This window comes from Mus caroli, unplaced genomic scaffold (genome assembly GCF_978045245.1).
Source record: "Mus caroli unplaced genomic scaffold, Mus_caroli_1 scaffold_13, whole genome shotgun sequence".
Taxonomy (NCBI): Eukaryota; Metazoa; Chordata; class Mammalia; order Rodentia; family Muridae; genus Mus; species Mus caroli.
Genome location: NW_028227268.1, coordinates 33,729,501 through 33,753,177, shown reverse-complemented (window position 1 = coordinate 33,753,177; position 23,677 = coordinate 33,729,501). Strand labels below are relative to the sequence as shown.

At 46.0% G+C, this 23,677-nt stretch overlaps 1 protein-coding gene and 2 long non-coding RNA genes across 12 annotated transcripts in view; 2 read left to right on the top strand and 1 right to left on the bottom strand.

Annotated features, from left to right (window-relative positions):
• Msi2 (musashi RNA binding protein 2) overlaps positions 1 to 8,983 on the bottom strand; it is a 380,976-nt gene extending 371,993 nt beyond the window's left edge. For all 8 annotated transcript variants that reach the window (XM_085829677.1, XM_085829678.1, XM_085829680.1 and 5 more), the window contains exons 1-5: positions 8,874 to 8,983; positions 8,550 to 8,590; positions 8,138 to 8,219; positions 7,356 to 7,440; positions 3,297 to 3,338 (exon numbers count right to left, since the gene is read on the bottom strand). In XM_085829677.1, the coding sequence (XP_085685803.1) occupies positions 3,297 to 3,338; positions 7,356 to 7,440; positions 8,138 to 8,219; positions 8,550 to 8,590; positions 8,874 to 8,935 (312 nt within the window). In that variant the 5' untranslated portion in view covers positions 8,936 to 8,983. The remainder of the gene's footprint in view (positions 1 to 3,296; positions 3,339 to 7,355; positions 7,441 to 8,137; positions 8,220 to 8,549; positions 8,591 to 8,873) is intronic.
• Positions 8,984 to 9,318: 335 nt separating this feature from the next.
• On the top strand, positions 9,319 to 16,319 carry LOC147001423 (uncharacterized). Of its 3 annotated transcripts, XR_015044997.1 has the most exons (7): positions 9,319 to 9,872; positions 10,163 to 10,233; positions 11,467 to 11,634; positions 12,916 to 13,116; positions 13,512 to 13,591; positions 13,714 to 13,762; positions 16,085 to 16,319. It is a non-coding gene; the product is annotated as an uncharacterized LOC147001423 (long non-coding RNA). The 3 variants fall into 3 exon arrangements; XR_015044998.1 differs by lacking the exon at positions 12,916 to 13,116; XR_015044999.1 differs by lacking the exons at positions 11,467 to 11,634; positions 12,916 to 13,116.
• A 2,969-nt stretch (positions 16,320 to 19,288) lies between these two features.
• Positions 19,289 to 20,370, top strand: LOC147001422 (uncharacterized). The gene is made up of 2 exons (XR_015045000.1): positions 19,289 to 19,380; positions 19,605 to 20,370. It is a non-coding gene; the product is annotated as an uncharacterized LOC147001422 (long non-coding RNA).
• Positions 20,371 to 23,677: the final 3,307 nt, after the last annotated feature.

Here is a 23,677-nt window from a genome sequence, read left to right as displayed (position 1 = left end):
CCTGCCTCCGTTGCTCATTAAAATTCTGGACAAAACTGATTTTTTTTTATTTATACAAGACATTAAAGAATATTATGACAGTACTCATATGAAATCCGTTCTTCACTGCCACAGATTTTCTTTGGTCTCAAGTTACAGTTTCTTTCCACCCGTCTTGTTTAACACCTCCACGGAATATTTCCCTGGCAAGTGTGAGCAGGGAGGGGCGGCCAGAAAGCAGAGAAATGAGTTTTAACTGAAACACAGGCTGACACTTCATTTACAAGCTGTTCACCCAGTCCACACAGAAGGGTACAGTCTGGCCTGTCACCATGACCCCAACCCCAACACACACACACACACACAAACACGTTTTATGAAAGGAAGATAAATAAACATAAATGAGGCTTCACTCAAAGTTCTAGACTCTTGCCAGCCTGGATGCTGTCCCCAGCAGTCACCTTGGTCTGGAACCCTGATGGCCAGTTCTGTGGGAAAACAAGCAAACAGGGCAAATCCTTTCCCTACCCTGCTCCAGTTAGCAACCATGGCACAACTACACCTCAACAACTCCTGCTTTCCTGGGCTGAGCAACCCCAGAAGCACCTGAAAGAATATACCCCAAGGGATCAGACAGAGAACACGTGATAGTGTCATCTAATTAGATGACGTCACAAGGGGAGGAAAATGACCGGAACCCCAGACCCTGGAACTTCAGTAAGGCTGGCGTCAGTTCTACTCTTTGTAGTCCTCTGACCTTAGGGAGCCGTGTCTCCTCACTTCTGACAGGGAGGCAACGCGTAGTGATAACCCAATAGGACTTCACAGCCGTCAACACTCCAACTGCAGAGGCAGATGCCTAGGTGGTTTTTTTTAAATATCGCTACACAGCCAGTCAGTGTTTCAGCTGTCTCCTCTGTCCAGTGGAGCTGACACACCACCCCCACGCCAACTGCCAGGGACAAACATTCAGTTAAGTGTTCTCACTGGATCTCTCAGGGAACTAGTGTGAGGCCCTCCCTAACAAGAGAGGTTAAGAGGAAGGAAGATTTGAAGTTCAAGGCCTCTCTCTCAAAAATAACCAGTAACAACAGTGGATCATCCTTTGGCATCAGCAAGTGTCACACCCATGCTAGGAGCGCATTTATTTCACCTATAGCCAACTTTGAGGAAGGGGATGGACTCTCAAGGAAGTTGCATGATTTGGGCCAAGTTCCTAACAGTTAACGAGGGGCACAGCTACCATCTGAGACCAAGTGGTCCAGCCTGCAATCCCGCTCCATTGTGACGACAATGGGGAGGATGGAGGCTGAGGAGAGAGGCCCTCACCAGGACGCTCTCGGGTTTTTTTCACAGAAACCTTTGTGCAGGAGCTGATATCATCACTCCTGGTTCAGAGATAAGGAAACTAAGACAGGGCTGGGATGCAGGTGTGGATATGGGACAGCAAAGACCTTTACAAGGTGACAGACATGTCATTAAATGTTAAAAGAAACAAGGGTCCCATTACTAAATCCCTGAATTTCCAAGGCCATCGGTCTTTTTCAACCAGTTTGATATTAACACACATCTGAGAACTCACAAACATCCCAGGCTTAGGCTTGGGCTGCAAAATGGGGACAGTCCGAGTTCCTTTGACAGATCTAAGACATCATCTATCTTGTTTTCAAACAACCACAGCACTTTAACACAAAATACCACCTTCCTGCTGAAGAAGAAAGTTGGGCAGAAGAGAGAGAGAGAGAGGTGGAGGGGGCGGGTCTGAATCCACGGTTTCACCGAGTCAGATTTTCCCAGTTTCCCTAAAGGGAAACCTGATCCAAGTTGTGAGTGATCCAGTGACTAACCTGGAAATTTGAAGATTCACACTAGGGAAGAAATGATCATTCTTCCAGACCCAGGAAATACTGCTGGTGCAGAGACGGAAAGGCTCTCACACAAACATGAAAAGCAACTCAAAGTTAAAGCCAGCCCCAAAGTTTAGGCCAGGTAAAGGAAATTCCTGTGATCTGTTTAAGCATTAGGGAGAAAAAAGCCAACCTTCAACTATGAATTTCTGCTCACTTAAGGGATACCAGTTTCATCTTTAGGAAGGAAAGAAGGAAGGAAGGAAGGAAGGAAGGAAGGAAGGAAGGAAGGAAGGAAGGAAGAAGAGAGAGAGAGAGAGACAGAAAGAAAGAAAGAAAGAAAGAAAGAAAGAAAGAAAGAAAGAAAGAAAGAAAGAAAGAAAGAAAGAAAGAAAGTTCTTACTTGTTCACGTGACAGGTCCCAAACCTGAAATTCTCAAAATACCATTTACAACAACCACCTTTTCCTTCGCTAATGTGCAAAACCATTTTCTCTTCTACCCGATTAGAAGGCTCCACTCTGAGAGCCTCGGCTGAAGGGAATAAACAGAATTTTTCAAGAGCCGTCATCCTTTTTCTCTTCCTGCACCTACAGTCAGAAACTCTGTAGCCCTCTTCCCAAAAAAATGTCAAGGCACGTATTTTAATGCGGTGCAGTGGATGGGAAGAACAGTACTGCAGACAGGAAGGGCAGATGTAAAAGGCAGGAGGAGGTTCGGAACACTGTAAATCAGACGGAGCTGCAGGCAGGGCTGCCTCCAGCTGCCTCCACAGAGCCACAGCTGGCAGGCACAGGGGAAACATTGTTACCTGCTTACTTCACAAAAGTGCAGTACCTCTCCACCCAGTAAGTACATCTTGCAATGCTACTCCTATGGGGTCAGCCGTTTCAGACTCCTCCTCCCAGGCCCTGGCTCTCAGAACTCAGAAGCTGAGCAGTGTTAGTTTCTCGAAGCTCTGATTGATCCAAAACCTGAAACTGGGGGCATCCCTAGCTCCCTCCCCCAAGACCTATAGCTTTAGGGAGAGGGAGATCCTACGGAAAGCTTTTTCCCTTTCCAAGAAAGGATAAACTGTTTACTGACATTCTCCTCTTCTTCAAAACCTCCGGACTGTTAAGAATTCGATAGAGTACCTTCCGTAGAAAGGCATAAGGAAATGTTCAACTTTTCCTGACAGGATCTCAGCGATGCTTTAGAATAAACAGAACACTTGCATAAACACTGCAACGGGCAGTTCTCACATGAAGGACCACATTGCCCCGCTCCCCGGCCGGATGGCTTGAAACCCATATCGGCATGCTGGCTTGCAGGGGCAGGGGCATCTCACAGAAATGCTCACCTGGGCCTTTCACCTCCCTCTGCTGAGACCCTGGAGACAGAACCACCAGCCTCCAACAATTGCCAGTGTTCGGTTTGAAGTGAGAAAGCCTTGTTAAAAAGCCCACCCATGGCTCTTCTACCTACTTACCTTAGGTTGCGCTCGACGAGGAAATGCAACTTTTGGGTCAATCTGGAGAAAAATAAAATAAAACAAAAAACAATGAGTAAGTCAGTGGAGTCGTTTGGAGAGAGGAGGAAAAAAAATGAATGACCAAGCACCTAATTATTAATCACTCATTTCTCAGGGTTAGAGCTCAGCTTTTAGTAACTTCTTGGCTAACTCAAAAGCCCCCTCAACCCCCGATCTCAGTTCTTCTCCCTGTAGGACCTATACGGTTCACCTTTCCGGAATGTTCTACCATGCCTTTCAGCCAGTGAAATGCTTTATAAGCCAGAGCTCATGTATTCTTATTGAGACATGGGACCTCTCTTCCATACACACTGAATGGTACCCAGAACTAATGTGCAAATGTATAGCCAGAAGAAAAATAAACACAATGGTATCTGAAAGAAAAACAAAAATCACAATCTCAAAATTAAATGTTTTTCCAGCCGTAGTGATTCTCATTGTCTCTTCTCCCTGGCAAAGCAGGGGGAAGGGGATCCCAAAAATAAATAAATAAATAAATAAATAAATAAATAAAATCAAAAGTCAACAATATCTAAAAACTCTCCAGTTATAAAATACAATACTCATCTCAAATTAATTAACCCACTGGTGTTAGCAAAATAAAAGTCACTCAGGATGATTTAAAGGCCTTTTACAGCCAGGCATGATGGCTCACACCTGTAACCCCTACACTTCTGAAGCTCAAGGAGGAACATTGAGATGGAAGTCCCTCTGGGTCACCATAGCTGAATTCTAGGATAGCCTGAGCTACAGAGAGACCCTGACTCAAACAAAAAAACAAAACAAAACAAAAACAAATTGCATTTGCCTATTGGTTAATTTCAGAGAATGCAGATATCAATGACAAGCTGACTTGTTTCTTTTTTTAAAAAAATTGTTGTAAAAGGGGAAAGAAAGGTGCATATATGAATTCATCAACACAGATTTTAAAAACAACAACAACAACAAACAAAAAAAAAAAACTACAAGGGTGAAACTGCTTAAATGAACAACTCAAAGTCCAAATTAGAAAGGCCATAGTAGGAGAGTTAAAAAGAGAACGACTGGACAGAAGTGTGAATCTAATGCAATAAGTCGAGTATTCCCCTACCCCACCTCCACCCCAACGGAAAAAGCCCCCCCCCCCATCAGCGGCCTGTTTGCAGAGCACATGATTCTCAGTCAGTGACTAGCTTTACAATTCCCACAGAAGCATTTGAGTGTAACAGCTGATGCGAGGGGAAAAAAAGTTACCGCCTAGATAAAAAACAGGGAGGAATTTTAAAAATTTCCATTGCCCGTTTCCATTAGATTTCTAAACATCACCAATCTTCAAGTATAGGTTAACATGGACGATGGTGTAGGTACTGCTACAAGTTATCTATTTATGAGCTCTGGCTTTTGTGTTAGAGTTTCCCCTTTAAAGAGTAAATCTGTCACTGGAGAAAATAATATATAATAATGATGCTTTGAGAAAAACTCAAAGGGGGTGAGATATACACAACCCCCTCCCAATCCGTAATCCCTGGGTCCCCTAGAGCCCCAGCCCATAAAACATAGAAAGATAAACTCACTTTTATTCATGCAGCTTCAAGACCTAAAAATCTGCCTGTGTTTTCTACCTTTAAGCATTACCTGAGAAATGAGAGATTACCTTGCAAAAACTAAAACAGATGGAAATCTTGGATCTAGGAAACTACCCTCTCGTAAAGATTAATATTACTGCGTCTACAGGTGTGCCCAGCACTGACTAGAGTTTCTCTACAAAAGAAATACAACAGGTGTGGATTTCCATTCTGTCGCCAAAACCAAGACAGATGCTTGTCTTTGTTCAGTTAAAAAAAAAAAAAAAAGATGCCCTCCCAAGGCTCGCATTGATCTGACCAACACACAGGTGCAGTGGAAGTCATCTTGTTTGTGTGGCAATAGATGAGGTACAAACCAGGGAATGGCTTGGAGGGGGGTGAGAAAAGTACAGGGAAGGAAATAAAGTACTAAGATTAAAAAAAAAAAAAGTAAAATGACAAAACCAAACGCCAATTTGAGACTGCACTGTATGTGTGTGGTGGTGACATCAGCAGGTACCCGGAGATCAGGGCTCTCCCACGTGCAAAGTTTTCCACACCGAGACCTCCAAGGCCTAGGAAGTGGCAAGGCAAGAAGGCAAATCCCAACCTTTTGCATATCCTAGTCAACGAGAGAGAAAGAGAGAGAAAGAGAGAGAAAGAGAGAGAGAGAGAGAGAGAGAGAGAGAGAGAGAGAGAGAGAGAGAGGTGCTACCCAAAATTAAAACATTAGTTACTTAGGTACAGCGCTAGTACTGGCTCTAGAGTCCTCTAGAAAACACTAGGGTACTATTTTGGATGCGAATGGCCTTTACCTAAACAAAGCTTTTAAGGGAACAGTAAACAAGATCCTCGTTTCCATGTCAATAAACCAACTGCTTCTGCCTCCTGCACTGAACGTTGAAACAAAGTCAAAAGCTAGGTTATACTAAGTAACAGCAACCAAAACATGTCTACAAAACAAGGATGGAGAAGCCCAAAGCCCAGCAGTGAGGATAGGGAAAGATCTGACCAGCCAGCACCCTTTAATACCAAACTCCAGGTCTCCCACCCAGGCAAAAGGTGTGGATGAGCCAGACAGATCAGCTTTGAATTTTTCCTGCGAAAGCTTCCTCGCTTTGTAATGCGGCTAAGCGAAGAAGTCAAGGGAGAAAAAAAAAAATAAAGCTGTTCAGACATTCCTTATCACCTTACGAATGATTATTCTTGATATTAAATGATCTGACAGCACGAACAGGCTAGGCTGCAAGCTCTGACATGTCTAGGACAATTAAAAAGTGACTTAAGCGCCTGAGGTCTTTTCTTGGGGGGGTAAGGGCAACACCTGACCTCCTTGATCATAAACAAGAGGGTGAGTTTGCAAAATCAATTCAAGTGCACCAAAGGTTACCCTGCTCTCTTTTCCTCCACTCAAGAGTTAAAAAGTCGAAAGGGCTTGGAAGACCCTTGCTTTCTGCTGACTTGACAGAACAGGGGACTGAGGGTCAAGTTTACAGTGGGCACCCTCAAAAGCTCGCACCAGAACAGGAGCATCCTATGCAGCCAGCCAAAGCCACATATCACCTTGAGGCCTCCGCCTTAAGCAGTGGTACAAATAAATAAATAAATAAAAATTTTTTAAAATCCCGGTGAAATTCTGGTAAGCAAACTGGGAAAGGAGGAGAGGCAGGAAGCCAGCCCAGGAGCTAAGCAAACCATAGGGAACTCCCCATCATTGCATTTATTATTTCAGACTGACATTCTCCCCCCACCCCCCGCCGCCCCTTATTCTCTCTGACCTCCACATAAGGACTTTCGCCTCTAAACTCTGGATTTTAAAAACTTCAAATGCTGTAAAAGTACCCACACACAAATGAAAGACCTGAGATGGGGGGGGGGGGAGATTCACTTTGAAATCCAAGGTTTATCAGCTTTCAATTTGCCATCTGGAGTAAACCCACTGGATGCCCAATTGCCTCTGCCTGTATCTCTCTTCCTTTCTCAAACCACAGCTCAAATCACTAGGAGTCTCAGTGAAACCTGTTGCCTGGACCTAAGATGAGCGCCCCCCTCCCATTGGCCCCACCCCTGCCCCCTCCGCCAGGAAGCAAGCTGTGCCTTCCTTCTACAAGCCAATCCCAATGCCACAGGCTGTGCTCGGCTGACAAAGAAAGTTCCATTTACTCTGCAGTGGAGTTTCTTTGCAAGGTCCCTTGGCGGGAGGTTAGCCTCTCAGGGAGCCGATCCCCCTCCCCCCAACCTTGGCTTGGCAGCGTCTGAAGCTGCAATGGGACAGACACTAAAAATTTAGGAAACCCCCAAAACCAGCCACCGCAGCAAACTTCTGAGCCAACTCGCTAGCTGTTTAAAAGTACCCAGTTCTAGCACAGAAGCAAAAGAAGGCGCTGTCCCTTTAAACAGGGCTGTCAATGCCCAGACCGGTACTGAAAAGGGGCAAACAACAACTATTTAGAAAAAAAAAAAAGCAACCTACCGTCTTGGAATCTAACTCATGGTGGGGCTGACCTAATACTTTATCTACACTTGCTGGGTCTGCGAAGGTGACGAAACCGAAGCCTCTGGAAGGAGACAAAGAGGGAAAAAAAAAAACAAACAAAATGTGACACCACTGAGCGCAACAAGGAGACCCTATATGTAGACTAGGGTGAGAATGTTGCCCCCACGCACCCCCCCATCCCCACCAGCTCCCTCTAGTCTCCTCTAACCCACAGCCCTCTGCCTCGCGAGGTAAAAATACCAAGGTTAGTGGGGGAAGCGGGACGAGGGGGCAGGGCGGCTGGAGGTAACTTGGAACACGCTGGTGTCTCCACTCTGGCCGCCTCAGTTTCCTCTCCTCCTCTTCCCTTTCTTAAGGCTTTGTTTTATTCCGAAGGAAAACGGACACTAAGATATTCATTCACCTCCCAAAGACGGGACTTCAGAGTTTGGGAGTGTGCAGAAGGCATACATTCAAAATTTTAAATTAAAAAAAAAAAAAAACTATGTGGAAAGTGGGTGAACTGAATGTCATTTTAAACAAGAGAACAAGAAGCGACAGGAAAATGACTTCAAGCGGGAGAGATGGGCGTCTCTGAATCCAGAGTTCGGCCCTAATTAACAATAACCTTTGGGGTTATGGGGGGGAGCGACGTTCCAACCCAGCCACGCGCCTGAGCCCCATTCTAAATCCGCTTAGCTACTTCCGAAGACACCTCCAAAAATAAAACTAAAACTTTGTTCTAAAATAAAGGCAAAATCGAGAAGGGAATGCGTTACCTGGAGCGTTTCGTTGTGGGATCTCTCATGACCATACATTCTCTAATTTCTCCAAATTTGCTAAAATAGTCTCTAAGGCTATCTGTAGAGAGAGAAAGAGAGAGATGGGGGGGTGGGAGAAGGTGTGGAGGGGGGAGAAGCAATGCAATTTTTTGATCAAGGACAAAAAGCAAAAGTAGTTTTCTGTTGTTATTCTGATTTGTTTTTGCAATATTTTTGCACACGAAGGGGAAATTCAGCAACAGAGGTCGCGTAGAGGGCTCGGAAAGGATTTGCTATTTAAAAAAATAACCTTGCACAGGAGAAGTGGGGAGCCAATGGCGGGGAGGGGGGGCTCTTACACTGGGATAACAAAGAGCAATAAAGAAGCCAAGAAGGGGGGGACCCAGGCGTCCCCCCCTCCCTCCCTTACCTGGTGAGGTCTGCCAGCTCAGTCCACCGATAAACATTTTACTAGAGGGAGAAAACATAACCGAAGTGAGCACCGATGTCAGATCGGCCATTTTGACGTGTAACTTACAAAAGCTAAAAGGAAAGCTGGGGGGGAGCGGGCGAGCGCGAGCCTGGAGGTGGGCTGGGGGAGAAGGTGGCGGCCCCACGCCACCCCAAGGTGCGCGAGTGCCCCAGGGGTGCGCGCGGGGGCGCGGGGGGCGCGCGGATGCCCCGCTCCGCACCGTCGCCCGCACAGCCCCGAGCGAGCCCGCGGCGGCGCGGTGGGCAGCGGCTGGAAACTTACCCGGGGTCGTGCTGGGAGTCGTTGGCGCTGCCCGAGGTGCCTGGGCTCCCATTTGCCTCCATAGCGGAGCCCCCCCGCCCCCCCACCCCCGACACACCGAGCCCCACAGCGAAGCGGAGCGCAGCGGCGGCCGGCTCCGAGCCCCAGATCTCCGTCCCTCCTCCCCCGCCTCCTCCCCCCGCCCGGCGGCAGCGAAGCTCCGCGAGCGCCGAGCCGGGCCAGCGGCGAGAGCCCGTCACACGTGGGCTCGGCTCAGCTCAGCCCCGCCGCCTCGCACACCCCCCGTCCCCGCCCCCCCCGGCCCATCCCCACCTCTCCCCCTCCTCCTCCCCACCCCCATCTCCTCCTCCTCCTCCTCCCCCTCCTCCCCGCGCACGTGGGGCGGAGTTCTAGAACGTCGTGTAACCAATGCGGTGACGTCACGCACCCCGTTCGGTCCCCCGCCTGCCCGCGCGCGCACACGCTCGGCCCCCCGCGGCAGCGGGACCCATCAGGGGCGGCGCGCGAGCCCCGCGACTCGAGGTGGGAGGGGGGGAATGGCCACGCCAAGCAGGCGGGGAGACGGGAAGCGCACCCCGAGTCGGCTCAGATCACATGGGCTGGGTGTGGGGGAGGGGGAGGCGCGGAGAGCTCGGCCCGGGCTGTTCGCTGGGCCGGGAGGCGGCAGCGCCCCCGGGCCCCCCTAGTTCGCACTACCCATTCAAGTTCCCGGGGCCCTGCGCCCGATTCGGAGGTGGCACCCGCCGCCCGCCCTGCCTCTGTGCCCCCGTTTCCAGCCACCGCGCGGAAATTTAGGTCAAGGACGCCGGGAGCACACCCACACCCTGCGCTCCCAGGGCAGTCCTCGAGAACCTCGGGATCTGGGGGGCTTGCGGATGGAGGAGACCCTCCTGCACAAACACCAGCCACAAGTTTTATTTTCCCTTCGCGCGGCAAGTTCTCTGGCTCCCGCTCCACACTGGCACGTCCTGCACGGCTCCCCGCCCTTCCCCGGCAGAGGTACGGAGCCCTGCCCGCGAAGGTTATTTCGGAACTTTGAGAAACTGACGCGATAGATAACAGGGGGGCAAGGAAGCAACCAGACAGGGCTTGCGCCTTACTCAGACCGCGATTTGAAAATATAATAAAGTGGGCTTGTAGGGGTCAAGGTCAAATGATTGGGGTTCAAAGCAAATGTTCATGGAGATTGAGTAGCAGTTTGGGAGTATCCCGAGGGTGGTTACGATAGGTGCTTATTTCAGAAAATCCCTCGACCATTCATCCGTTATCTAATTTATTTATGTTTAAAGTTACTAGGGCTTCCTCTGTAGAGAGTGTAAGCGCCAGGAGTGAAATGGCTCTCTATCTCCCAAGACCTGCGGTAAGTCTTTGAGATAACAAAGCACCTTACCCCTAGTTTTTGGAACTAGGAGCCTCACAGATTTCTGACACTTAGTAGGTGTTTGGTAAGTTTCCTTCCTCCCCTGGCAAAGTGTAAACTCCAAAGGATTGGTGACTGTAGCTTCCCAGGGGAATCGCACACTTCGTATTCCAGGCTGGCCAGATTCAGGCTGTATTCAATTTATGGAGTATTTAAAACAGTACGGATACAATTATCCTTATTGTTTTAAATTATTACCATAAACCAAGTTAATATGGCATGAGGGGCAACATAAAGTTGTGGTTCATCAAATCCCCGGATTAATGTTAAGCATGCATTGATGCACAGTTAACACTTTCCCATTAATTTTCATAGAATTAGGAGACAATGGAATTCACTCATCACCAAAACTGTGCCGTGTCCATTGTGGGTTTGGAGACATTTGGAAAAATCTCAACACAGCCAAAGCTTTGAGTGGTCAGACTGTCAATCTCTCTGTCCCCTAAACTGGGGTAGTGCCTCTCTGACAGCATGGATGGGCGGAGCATTTGTAGTGAACAATGTAACCCGATGTCAAAGTCCCTTTTTAAAATTGCACACTTACATGGACTGTGTTTATTATGAATTGTGAATATGATTTTTAGAAGGCACTTCATAAGACTTCAGACCACAAACCCTGCTGTTTCCCAACACTCCAAACAAACTGATTTTTGAATCATCTGGGTTCCCATGTGTTAAAGAGCTGCATGTTTTTATGATGGTAATTGTTTTTTTGCGATTATTCTCAATCACAAAGTACAGGCAACACAGCTAATTGGATTATATTTTGGATTTTTACTGCAAAACCACAGATCATCAGAGCTAGAAAGGCCTTTCTTTTTTTTTTTTTTTTTAAAGATTTATTTATTTATTATATGTAAGTACACTGTAGCTGTCTTCAGACACTCCAGAAGAGGGCACCAGATCTCGTTAAGGATGGTTGTGAGCCACCATGTGGTTGCTGGGATTTGAACTCTGGACCTTCGGAAGAGCAGTCGGGTGCTCTTACCCACTGAGCCATCTCACCAGCCCTAGAAAGGCCTTTCTTTACCCGGCTCCTTCCTTGAATATGGGAGTCTGAAAGGTGCCAGGCTGCCAGGCCTCGTTCCCACCCCAACCATTTAATACCTAAGAGGGGCTCTGGCCATGGTTCAGTGCCCTTTGACTCTGTAGTGTGCTATTGTTCCTTGCTAGGCAGAAGTCAGTGGCTACCTTCCTGATGTAGACTTGAACAAACTGTTAAGTGGTGAGCTGAGAGGAGACCTGATCGGGGCGGGGCCCCGAGCGCTGCAGTGTCCAAGCCAGAGACTGATAAAGGACTAAAGGAGAAGGCTACTATGTCACTCCACTGTTTTTCTTAAGGTTGGTATTTTGTTGGAGTTGGAGTCTTGCAATGCAAGAACCCAGACAGGCCTTGAACTGGAGAGAGCATCCTGACACTGGCCACACCACCACCACCACCACCAAGTTTTATTTTCCCTTCGCAGATTGTGTTGTTTTGTTGAGATGGTGTCTCATGCAGCCCAGGCTGATGGCGAACTCCATAGATTGCGGAGGATGGTGGCCTTGAACTTCTGATATTCTTGCCTCTGCTGTTGAAATTGTAGCTTGGTGCCACCATGCCAGGTTTGCAGTGCTAGAGATCAAACCCAAGGCTCCGAATGCTTGCTAACAGGGAAGCTTCCACCAACTGAGCCACACACCCAGCCTTCAGGAGGTTGTTTTGCTTGTCTCATCTCACTGCCCTCACCACATCCCTAGGTGGCAACACTCTGCTACAGGCCTTCTTCCCCTGCTCCCTGGTTCTGAGATTTGACCGATGTACAGATTGTAGGGTGACCATCAAGATAAACATGTGGGACAGTTTCATTGTCCAAAGCAAACACACACACACACAAAAACCTCCCTCCTACCGCCCTTTGCACTAGGATTAGTAAGGGTTGATGATTCAGTGTTTCTTCTCCAGCTCGCTCGCTCGCTCAGGGTACCAGTGGTGGTGCTGTATAACTCACACTGCCTTGAGGACTCGCCCCCCACCCCTACCCCGTTCTGCCCTTGCCAACGCTCTCCTGGGCTCTCTGGTCCCTGGCCACTTTTCCTTTTCTATCTCTGGGTCCTTCCTGCGTCTCTACTTTTCCTTTAAACATTGGTGTGCTTCCTCGGCCTGATGCTCTCCTCCAGCTAACCCCTCTCTGGATGACCTTCCTAGCAGGATGAGTTTAAATACCACCCACATGCTGATGCTGCTCCAAATCTCCTCCGGCCCTGACCTTGCCGGAGTTCCAGGCTCTGCACAGTATCCTTTTCTCTATACATCTCTGCTTACCTTTCCTAGAGGTATTCTGGACTCGGACACACCACTGCCAAAGCCACACACATACTACTCTCCCCTACATTTGAACCTCTTTTTGGAATCTTCATCAGTGAAGAGCCTTAGCCAGCCTGGAGGCAATGTGGCTGAACTCTGCCCTTACCGTGTGCAACTCTCTAGAATCCACCTTGAAAATTTTGCTCAAAACTGTCTTTATTATTATTATTTATCAATTTAAATTTATTACATGTTAAAACTTTTATTTCCATGGTATGTGTGTGCATGTGTGATCATAGGACAGCTTTCAGGAGTCTCTTCTCGCTTTCTCCTAGGTTGCAGAGGTTGAATTTAGATGGTCAGGGTCAGGCTTCATCAGCAAAAATGTATACCCAATGGACCATCAAAGCCATCTCTCCTGCTACAGTATATCAGACCTCTGCACCTGAGGCCCAGGGATGGTCTCCCACAGCTGCCCACGAGGACTCTTAGTCCATTTATATGCCTGGGAAGCTTTCCCACACTTCTCTAACCAGGTCAGATGGCTCTCGATAGACACTTAACCCACAGGAAGGTCCTCCGTGTACCTTACCTTGTGTGACCATTTGCTTTATCATCCGTCACTGCCAAGCCGCGAGCTCCCATCCAGTGTGCGCTCCTTGTACTCAGTACAGTACCTGATAGTTCATGGCTGACGATAAATAATTTTGGTGGGGGACAGATTGACAAATGGGTGAATGCTGCTGTCCAGTTTCACCCTAGGATCTGTTTTGTGTGGTCATGTGCAGAAGTCAAACTGGCTGCAGTTGCCCCTTAATGCTGTTATCCCTTTCTATTGGTCTCCTAACATAGAAAATGTTGCTTGCATTCTTCTTTTTCTTTTCTTTTCTTTTCTTTTCTTTTTTTTTTCTTTTTCTTTTCCACTTTCTAGAACAGTATGTTAAAGACTGGAATTAGGCCTGGCCTGATGATACACACCAGCAATTGGGAGGCAGAGGCAGGAGGATCACTGTAAGTTCAGGGTTAGCCTTGTCTGCCTAGTAAGTCCCAGAACAGAAAAGAATACATAATAAGACCCTGTCTCAAACAAACAACAAAAATATGATGCTTCTTTATTCTTAAATGTTTTCTAGAATGTTCTGGTAAACTTCTGGTCTGGGATAGCCATTTCATAGGTTGATTGTAAGTACAGACTCCATTTCCTTATAATTTCGTCAGGTATCCTATTTCTATATTTTCCAAAGAAATTATCCATTCCATCTTCCTTGTTTGTTTATTTGGTTGGTTGGTTTGATTTGATTTTTTTTTTTTTTTTTTTTTTTTTTTTTTTTTTTTTTTTTGGTTTTTCGAGACAGGGTTTCTCTGTATAGCCCTGGCTGTCCTGGAACTCACTTTGTAGACCAGGCTGGCCTCGAACTCAGAAATCCGCCTGCCTCTGCCTCCCGAGTGCTGGGATTAAAGGCGTGCGCCACCACGCCCGGCTCGATTTTTTTTTTGTTCATTTGGTTGGTTGGTTGTTTTTGGTGTGTTGAGACAGGGTTTCTCTGTATAGCTGTGATATCTGTCTTGGGGCTCACTCTGTAGAACAAGCTGGCCTCAAACTCAGAAATCCTCCTGCCTCTGCCTCACCACCACCATCGCCGCCTCCACCCCAGTGCAGGGAGCAGAGGTGTGCACCACCACACCCTAGATTTTCAAAAGTACTCACAAAATGCAGTTGACAGTTCTTTTGTAAGAAACTTAAACTCCATTGTGCCTATCTACAATGCCCACCTGCTTCATTCATTCCAAATATTATTTCACACATAGCTTCTCTTATATGGATGAGTTGAGCCAGAAGTCTGTGTCGTTTTGTGGGGAGTCTCAGGGAGGCAGGGGTTGGCGTTTGTTTTATTTGTAGAGCTGGGGATCAAACCTGGGGCCCATGGATGCTCTCCCGAGGTCCGTGGGGGGGAAAGCGAAGCTGTTTTGTTGTTGTGTTGTTTTGTTTCATTTAAACTGTGTGTATATATAAACAGTTGTAAACTGCCTTATGTGTGCTAGGAACCAAACCCAGGCGCCTCTATAAGAGCAGCATTTGCTTTTATGGAGCAGTACTTGCTGTCCCCTCTCCAGCCCCTGTCTGGGATTTTAAAACCTGCGTTTACATTCTGTGTGTGTTTTCAAAAAATCATGTTTTGAGTTTTGGTTTGGTTTTTGTAACACATTTTTTTTTCTTTTTTTTTTTTTATTCTGTTTGTTCCTATTTATCTTATTTTCTTACTTCTTAAGAATTAGAATATTATGTTTTTAAGTGTCTCACTATGTTGGCCTCCCAGATGCTAAGATTATATGTATAATTCCTGAACATTATTGCACTCTTCTATTTCTCTAATGTATCCTGTTACTTCCCCCCCCCCTTTCTCCCCGCCCCCCAGGATTGAACACAAAGCCTCATGCATACTTGGCAAATTCTCTACCACTGTGCTACATTCCCAGCCGCTGGTGGCTCTTTCTTAGTTTCTTGATGGGTTTTTCCATCTTATTTTGATTTGGTTTAGTTAGGTTTGGTTTTTCTGATACAAAGACTCTTGGAAGGAGCCCATGTTGGCCTTGAACTGCCTCTGCCTCTTAAATACTAGAATTATAGGTATATGCTACAATATACAACCTAGCTAATTCATTTTAGACTTTTGTTTTCTGATTTATAAGATTACAGACTTCTTTCTAGGTACCACTCAAACTGTATTCCCCAAGATATATAGTTTTTTTTTTCCAAAGACAGGTTTTCTCTGTTTTTTTTTTTTTTCTCTGTATAGCCCTGGATGTCCTGGAACTTGCTCTGTAGATGAGGCTGTCCACAAACTCACAGAAATCCACCTGCCTCTCTGCCTCCGGAGTGCTGGGAGTAAAGGTGTGTACCACCACTGTCCAGTGATGTATAGGCTTTTAAATGATTATCTGGTTAATAAAAATTAGAATTTCTCCAGGACAGCCAAGGCTACACAGAGAAACCCTGACTCAAAAAAAAAATTAGAATTTCGATAAATGAAAAGTATTTGAAAACTGTTATTAATGTTTAACCAGACTGAATTAGAATTTTTCCTTTTTTTTTTCTTTTCTTTTCTTTCTTTTTTTTTTTTTTTTTTTTTTTTTTTTTTTGAGACAGGGTTTCTCTGTATAGCCCTGGCTGTCCTGGAACTCACTCTGTAGACCAGGCTGGCCTCGAACTCAGAAATCTGCCTGTCTCTTCCTCCAGAGTGCTGGGGTTAAAGGTGTGAGCCACCACGCCCGGCAAAATTAGAATTTTTTAAAAGGGTAGTTTCTACATGCATCAGAGACTTTGTGACTTACTGTAGATTGCTTTGGCACATGATCAGTATTTTATAAGTATTTTGCATATTTTTTGGAAAGAATGCATATCACTTATTGATAAGTGATTTTCTCAATGATTCCCATCAGATCAAACTTGCTGCTTGCATTAAGATTTGCTAGAAGCTTACTAGTATTTTGTTTACTTAATAGATCACCTTTTAAAGGAGCACATGAAATTTCCTCTCTGATTGAAGTCTGGCAAGAGGGCTCAGTAAGTAAAGGCCTTGCTGCTAAGCCTGAGGACCCAAGTTCAATCTCCAGGACCCAAAGAGGAAAAGGACTCCTGAAAGTTGTCCTTGGACCCCGACACATGAACTGTGATGGTCCCCCGTGTACAAACAGACATGAAACAAATATGCAAAATAAATCATTTTAAAGCTTTAAATACTGTATAGGCCCATACTTATGCTAATTTCTCATAAATCTCTCAAAGTTTGCTGTCTCTTTTTTAAATGTATGTTGCCAGAGGTAGCAAAAAGAAGTGCTAAAATCAAGCCAGGTGGTGGTAGCACAAATGCCTTTAATCCCAGCACTTGGGAGGCAAAGGCAGGAGGATTTTTCTGAGTTCGAGGCCAGCCTGGTCTACAGAGTGAGTTCCAGGACAGCCAGGGCTATACAGAAAAACCCTGTCTCAAAAAAAAAAAAAAAAAAAAGAAACAACAAAAAAAAAATAAGTGTTAAAATCTCCTCAGTGTAGCTATGCACTTTTCTGTGTCTTTCTTCCTCTTACTTTTTGCTTTGTGTGTTTTTTAAAATGACTTCTTTATTTTATATATGTGAGTACACTGTAGCTGTCTTCAGACACACCAGAAGAGGGCATTGGATCCTATTGCAGATAGTTGTGAGCCACCACATGGTTGCTGGGAATTGAACTCAGGACCTCTGGAAAAGCAGTCAGTGCTCTTAATCACTGAGCCATCTCTCCGTCCCCACTTTGTATACATATATTTTGTTTGTTTGTTTGTTTGTTTGTTTTTGGTTTTTCGAGACAGGGTTTCTCTGTGTAGCCCTGGCTGTCCTGGAACTCACTCTGTAGACCAGGCTGGCCTCGAACTCAGAAATTCACCTGCCTCTGCCTCCCAAGTGCTGGGATTAAAGGCGTGCACCACCACGCCCAGCTGTATATATATATATATATATAATTTTAAGGTCTATTTCATTTTATGTGTCTGTGTGTATGTGTAGGCATGGTTGTACACATGCTAGGTGAGGCCAGAGAGTATGTCAGGAAATTGTACTTAGCCCTGCTTGGGTTCTGGGAACTAATTTGGGTTCTTAACCCAAAGCCATCCATGCATCCATCTGCACTGGGATTACAGATGTGTACCACCATGCTCAGAGTATGCTGTGCTAGGGAGAAACCGCAGGATTTTGTATATGATAGGCAAGCATTTTACCAAGCAAGCATGTGGCTTATTTTAAATCTACCCAGTTTTTAGTTTTACAATTTTTAAAAATAGAGTTCAAGTTTTCGTTTTTATGGGCCCGAGGGTTTTGCCTGCATGTGTATATTTGTACCATGTGCATGACTGGTACCCATAGAGTCAGAAGAGGGGATTGGGCCCCCTAGAAATGGAGTTATACATGTTGTGACTCGCCAGGTAAGTACTGGGAACCCAACCCCAATCCTGTGCAAGAGCGGCAAGTGCTCTTAACCACTGAGCCATCTCTGCAGCCTCCGGTGTTTACTGAAACTAGTTAAGTGTTAGAATGATTTGTTACACAGCCCAGATAACTAATACAAAGAGCCTTCAAGATGCACTTTCTATAGCTGCTTAGTACATAGGTTTGCAACAGGATTCATATGCTAACATTTGTAAAATGCCTTAGTTGGACCCTGAGCAAATGAACTACAGATTAGCTACAGAACAGCAATTGCGTATTATTAATGTCGTCAGATTGCAACACATTTCACGTTCAATTAACTGAAATGCTCTTTCAGGAGCATGGCTTGGCTCATCTTCTCATCCCTACTGCATACTTAGAAAAGGTCACTGTCAAGACAGAAAAGTATATATGTGATTTAAATGTCTTGACTCAGTTGCTAACAACCGCGAGCGTGTTTTTCAAATTGGAAAAGCAAGATGAATTTCAGCTTGCTCTTTTTCCCACAATGCTCTGTTTACTTTCTGGTATTGCATTTCTCTGCCATGCTGGGCGCCTGGCTTATTAAAGAGTCTGTTCATTTATCCGCCTCCCGGAGTCTCACAAGCCTTACTTTTCAAAACAGACATGCCAGACTTAGCACCCAAAATAAAAGTGAGTTGTATTTTTACTAGAAACCATTTAGTGAAATGTGGTTTTATTCATGAAAATTTCACCAAGTATAAATTCTCTGTCAAAAAGTAATGGGTCCTTTGTCTTTTCCTTAAGTAAATAAATAGTTTCTTTCCTCGGGAACCATGACTACTGAGGCCACTCTTGAATTCAGGGATAGTCTGTGTTCCTCTATTAGAAAGTAAGCGTGTATATCAAGATCCCAAGTCAGCCCTTGCTCCGACACTGTGTCCTAAGGGAAAGTCCCTGGGGGTAGGAAGTAACTGGAAAGAAAAAGGATGGATGTGAGATAAAACAAAACTTTGGTTTGGTTTGATTTTTGAGACAGGGTTTCTCTGTGTAGCCCAGGCTGTCCTGGAACTCATTCTGTAGACCAGGCTGGCCTCAAACTCAGAAATCCACCTGCCTCTGCCTCTCAAGTGCTGGGATTAAAGATGTGCGCCACCACTGCCTGGCTGAGATAAAGCAAAATTAATGTTTTTCAAACACCCTCACTGATCTGACACCTTTATTTATAATTATTTTCTTCTAACATTGCCTGATATGTTTAGATATGCAAAAGCCTATTTTAATTTCAGTGAGAGAGAAAATGTTTTGTTTTGTTTTTTTCCTAACTGGGGAAGAGAATACAAAAGCTTTTCTGGAGTGTAAAAAAGAACACATAAAATATATTCATCTAATATATTTCCTTTTTCTATTTTTCATTTTCTTTTCCATGTTCTCATTGGACAGATTTGGAAATCTGGTGTTTTGGCTAACGAGTTGTGCGAGTTCTGTTCCTCTTCGCCTCTTATGACTCTCCTTTCTCACCTCCAGTTCAAAATGACTGCAAGCAGCCACGGTGTGCCAGCTCGGCTTCTCATGAATCAGGAGGATTTATGGAATGAGCATAGGAGAGGGGTGACCTTCAGAGGTAGTGGGGCAGGCCTCAGAAAACATCACCTTTAGGAGTTTTAAGAGGTGACCAGGGAGTTTGACTTTGGGCCCCTTCTGCTTCGGCAGGAGACTGGCTTTCCAGGGCACGGTAGGTTATAAGAACTTAAACAGGAATTTTCTGTTCTTCTATAAAAAAGAAAAGCCAAGACCCTAGAGTTGCTCTCCTGTGGCCGTTAGGCTGTTTAACTTCTGCCTGCCTTTATGTCATCGCTACGCTATTCTTATACACGGAGGTAAATATTTTATTAAACATCTTCGTGCTCGGCAGTTAGGAAGCCCTCTGCTGCCTAGGCCTGGCTGTCACCCAGCGTTGCCAGGGAGGGGGACGAGGGTGGGCTCCAGAGCTTCACAGAGGAACTGCCCAAGCTCACCGTTCTGTCCAGTACTTAACACCTGGAAAACATTTTCTCCTCTGGCCTCTCAGACTTAATCTTCCATCTCTTCTTTTTTTAATCAGCCACCAACTCCGTCTTGATGAAAGGGGCCGGGCTCCCAGAAGAAAATAGCTTTGCCTTTCAACTCCACCTGGAAACGGTTGACATGGCGCTACCTTCACTGCCGCCTCTCCACTAGCCTTGGCGCTTCCCCCATCTCTGCCAAGGCTGGCCCCTGCCAAACCAATCTAAATATCACAGCTGGAAGTACAGGGTCTCCCCCGCCCCCAACCCTTTCTCCCACACTCTATACGCTGTACCTTGGGACCTTTCAACATTCTCTGTAGTCATTCTGAGCACCCGCACCCTGCCCATCCACTATGGCAACAGGCTCACAGACCGACAACTACACATTAGTTTTTTAAAAAACTTTTGTTCCCCCATTACACAATACAAGAAGTGGCCACAGCAGCCGGACACAGCACCGCAACAGTGTTAACTCCATTATGTATTTGTATCTCCGGAAGGCCAGTCCAACAAAATCTCTGCAGACCTTTGTGAGAAATTGCCACTTTATAGAAGAAACGCGCACTTTGGAGGACTGTGGGTGAGCGCGCCCTCTACTGGTGATCAGAGGAAGTGCTTTTTACTGTAGGTTCCCTCTTCTGGTGGAGCAGGGGAAAAAAAAAAAGACTGTCTCTCCAGAGTTCAAGTTCCTGCTCCCAAATTGTGACATCAAAATCTCCCCAATTTAGGGGTTTCCTGTAGCTGATGCCAAGACCCACCACGATAGCCCATGCTGCAATTTCTACAATTAATACCAGTCAGCTAAAAAAAAAAAACCTAAAAGGAAGGAAATTTCAATAAGTTGGAATGGAATCTGCTTAGGCAAACATGCTATTGACACTTACAGAAGGACAGAAGGGGGAAAAGGAGTGAGAAAGAAGAATTAGGTGTAACGAGAACAAAGAGTAAACTGTAGCGTAAATTGCTCGCTGGGCAAGACACTCTTGCTAAAAATAAACTGCCTGGAGAGGACATCACAAAGATGTGCTGTGTCCATGGCAGGAGGAGCCAGAGGCCTTGTGAATCAACGCTACAATTAGAACAATACCAAAACGGGATCATCATCAAAGGCAGGTAGTCATAAATGTGACATGAATTTGAAGTGACCCAAAAAAGTTAATATTGTCAGCATCCTCTTACTTTCAAGGGTGGGACCTCTCCACAGAGACCGGCCCCATTTCTGGGTTCCAAGCAGGCTCTCGAGGTTCCCATCATCTGCTCGGCCAATGTCACAAGAGAAAGGAAGGCAGGGCCTAGTTTTGTGTCTACTAGTGTAGGTCACAGATAATTGCAAGCATCAGGGGGAAAAAAAAATCAATTGCCCAAGTGGCTGATGGGAGGAGGCCTGGCTTGACAGAAGGCATTCATTAGAAAGGCCCTTGTATGAGTGTGTGGGGGCTGAGGTGGGGGAGGTTAGCCCATGTGAACCCACTGCACAGGGGGGCTGTGGAGAACACAAGTGCAATCTTCAGCTCTATTAATAGTATAGCCGAGTGTGCAAGAACGGAGGCGGTAACTCCAGTCTATGCCAGCAGGTCAGGCCACACGCAGTTTTATGCTCTGTCCTGCAGACTGTGTTTTAAGACGGGCTGGCAAATTTAAGTTTCTCCAGACAATCGTGAGGATTGGACTTTAGTCTTTAGACAATGCCACGATAAGCCTCACAATCCCTTCACAACGGGCAATATCAGAATGGCTCTGTACCAAATCCGTGGCGCCTCAGGAGCCAGGACTCGGAATTGTGCTTCTGGTATTTTGAGTTTGAGTGTCCCTAGCCATATAAAGGGACAATAATTACCCGATCTGCCTTCAACATTATTTGGAGAATTGTCTGCTCATTGGAGCCAGTGTGTGTAGATCATCTATGGAGGAGTCCACTGGGTACCAGGCAGAGGGGACATGAAGACAAGTCATGCCACTTGTACTTGTCACTGAGGAGCCTTAAGTCCAAGCAGGACAGACAAGCCCACCAACAGATACTTTGCTTCCAGTGTGATAGACAAGGATGGGCATGTGTGATGGTTTGAACTGTGATGCAATTCAAGTCTTAAAAGAGTAATGGAGAAAACCAGAGCTCACGTGGCATAGACATTTGCAAATACAGGAGGAAAGGGAGCCGCTGGGTGTGAGATAGGAGAACCCAGGGATGGAAAAACATTAGAGCCACAGGCTGGGAAAAGGGCTCAGTGACTGAGTGCTTTACTGCACAAGCATGAGAACCTTAGTTCGAATCCCCAACATCTGTGTAAGAGGTTGTCACGATTCCGTGTACCCTCTGTGGGAGTGGAAATGGGAGGATATTTGGAGTTGGTTGGCTGTCAGCTGTCAGCCTAGCTCCAAGCTCAATGTGAGACCCAGTGTCATGGGAATAAGAGAAGAGGGACAGAGTGGGACACCTGACATCCTCCTGTGCCCCTCCCTATGTATTCATACAGGCAAACAGGACACATAACAGAGATAGAGAGAAGGGGGGAGAGGGAAAAGAAGGAGAGAGAGAGATTAGAACCAGGAAAATTCAAGGTTACAAAAGACAATAGAAGCAGCTACCAGTGTTAGATGTTATCAGGAAGATGGGGAGTGATGGGGGATGCCAAGGCTGGAACCACAACTCAGTGGTTAAGAAGTAGACTTGCTGCTCCTACAGGAGAACCTGGGTTCAGTTCCCAGCACTCACATCAGGTCACTCACAACTGCCTGTAGTTCCAGCTCCAGAGATCTGATGCCTTCTTCTGGCCTCCACAGACATCTGCACACACGTGATGCACATGTATACCGCACTCAGACACATACACATACAATACACAATAAACCTTTAAAAAGAAAAATGGCATCATTGAGGTGAAGGGAGAAACACTGCTAGTCCATTCACTGGAGGGAGGGTGTCCTAGTAGGGGTGACTGCTGTGATGAAATGTGATAACCAAAGCAACTTGGGGAGGGAAAGCTTACACTTAGAGGTAGCAGTCCATCACTGGTGGGAATCAGGACAGGAACTCAAGCAGGACAGAAACCTGGAGGAGGAAGCTGATGCAGAAGCCATGGAGGAGTGCTGCTTACTGGCTTGCTCCTCATGGCTTACTCAGCCTGCTTTCTTACAGACCCCACCCAGGACCACCAGCCTAGGGATGACATCACCCACGATGGGCTGAACCCTCCCCCATCAATCACTTGTCAAGGAAATGCTCTACTGGCTTACATACACCCCAATCTTATGGAAGCATTTCCTTAACTGGGGTTCCCTTCTCTCAAAGTACTCTAGCTTGTGTCAAGTTTGGCATAAAATTAACCAGCACATAGAGATTGAAATTTCATCCACAGTGGTCAAGATTTTTCATAAAGATAGCACTGGACGAGTACTGCATGTCTGTTATGCTGCCATTGTGATAACTAAGGCAGGAGGAGCCTGGGCTCAAGGCTTAGGGTGTAGCTCAGTGGTAGAGCATTCGCTCAGCATTCACAGGCCCTGGGTTCAATCCATAGCACCGCAAACAAAGCAAAACAAAACCTTTCAGAAAATTCATGAAAGCAGAAACTGATTTCATTTAGAAAGTTTGATGATTGAGATTGATTGATTGATTGATTGATTGACTTTTCAAGACAAGGTTCCCTGGCCCTCCTGGAACTTGTTTTGTAGACCAGACTGGCCCTCAAACTCAAAGATCCACCCATCTCTGCCTCCCAAGTGCTTGAATTAAAGGCATGTACCACCATTCCCAGCCTAGAAGAATGCATTTATCAGGCACCTATCACACACCCAGAATATTAGTAGACATTATGAAAGTTCAAACTGCTAACAATTCTGTTGGACCCCACTTCAATATTAGTGATAAGCCTAACACATTTGTGACTACCCAAGAATAGTGGGAAACCATGGTGTGACTTGCAAATGAGGGAGGCAGGCAGAGTGGAGTGTCAGTGGCCAGTGGTTCTGGTCCTGCGTGACATTCCTTATAGTCACACAGAAGGGGCAAAAAAAAAAGGATGTCATCTCTGTGATGCAGGTATGGTGACCTCCTGCTTGCCTCCACCTTGTTCGTGGGCGGTTTCCTCTCCCAGGAATCCCTTTCCAGCACATTTCTTGTCTTCACATC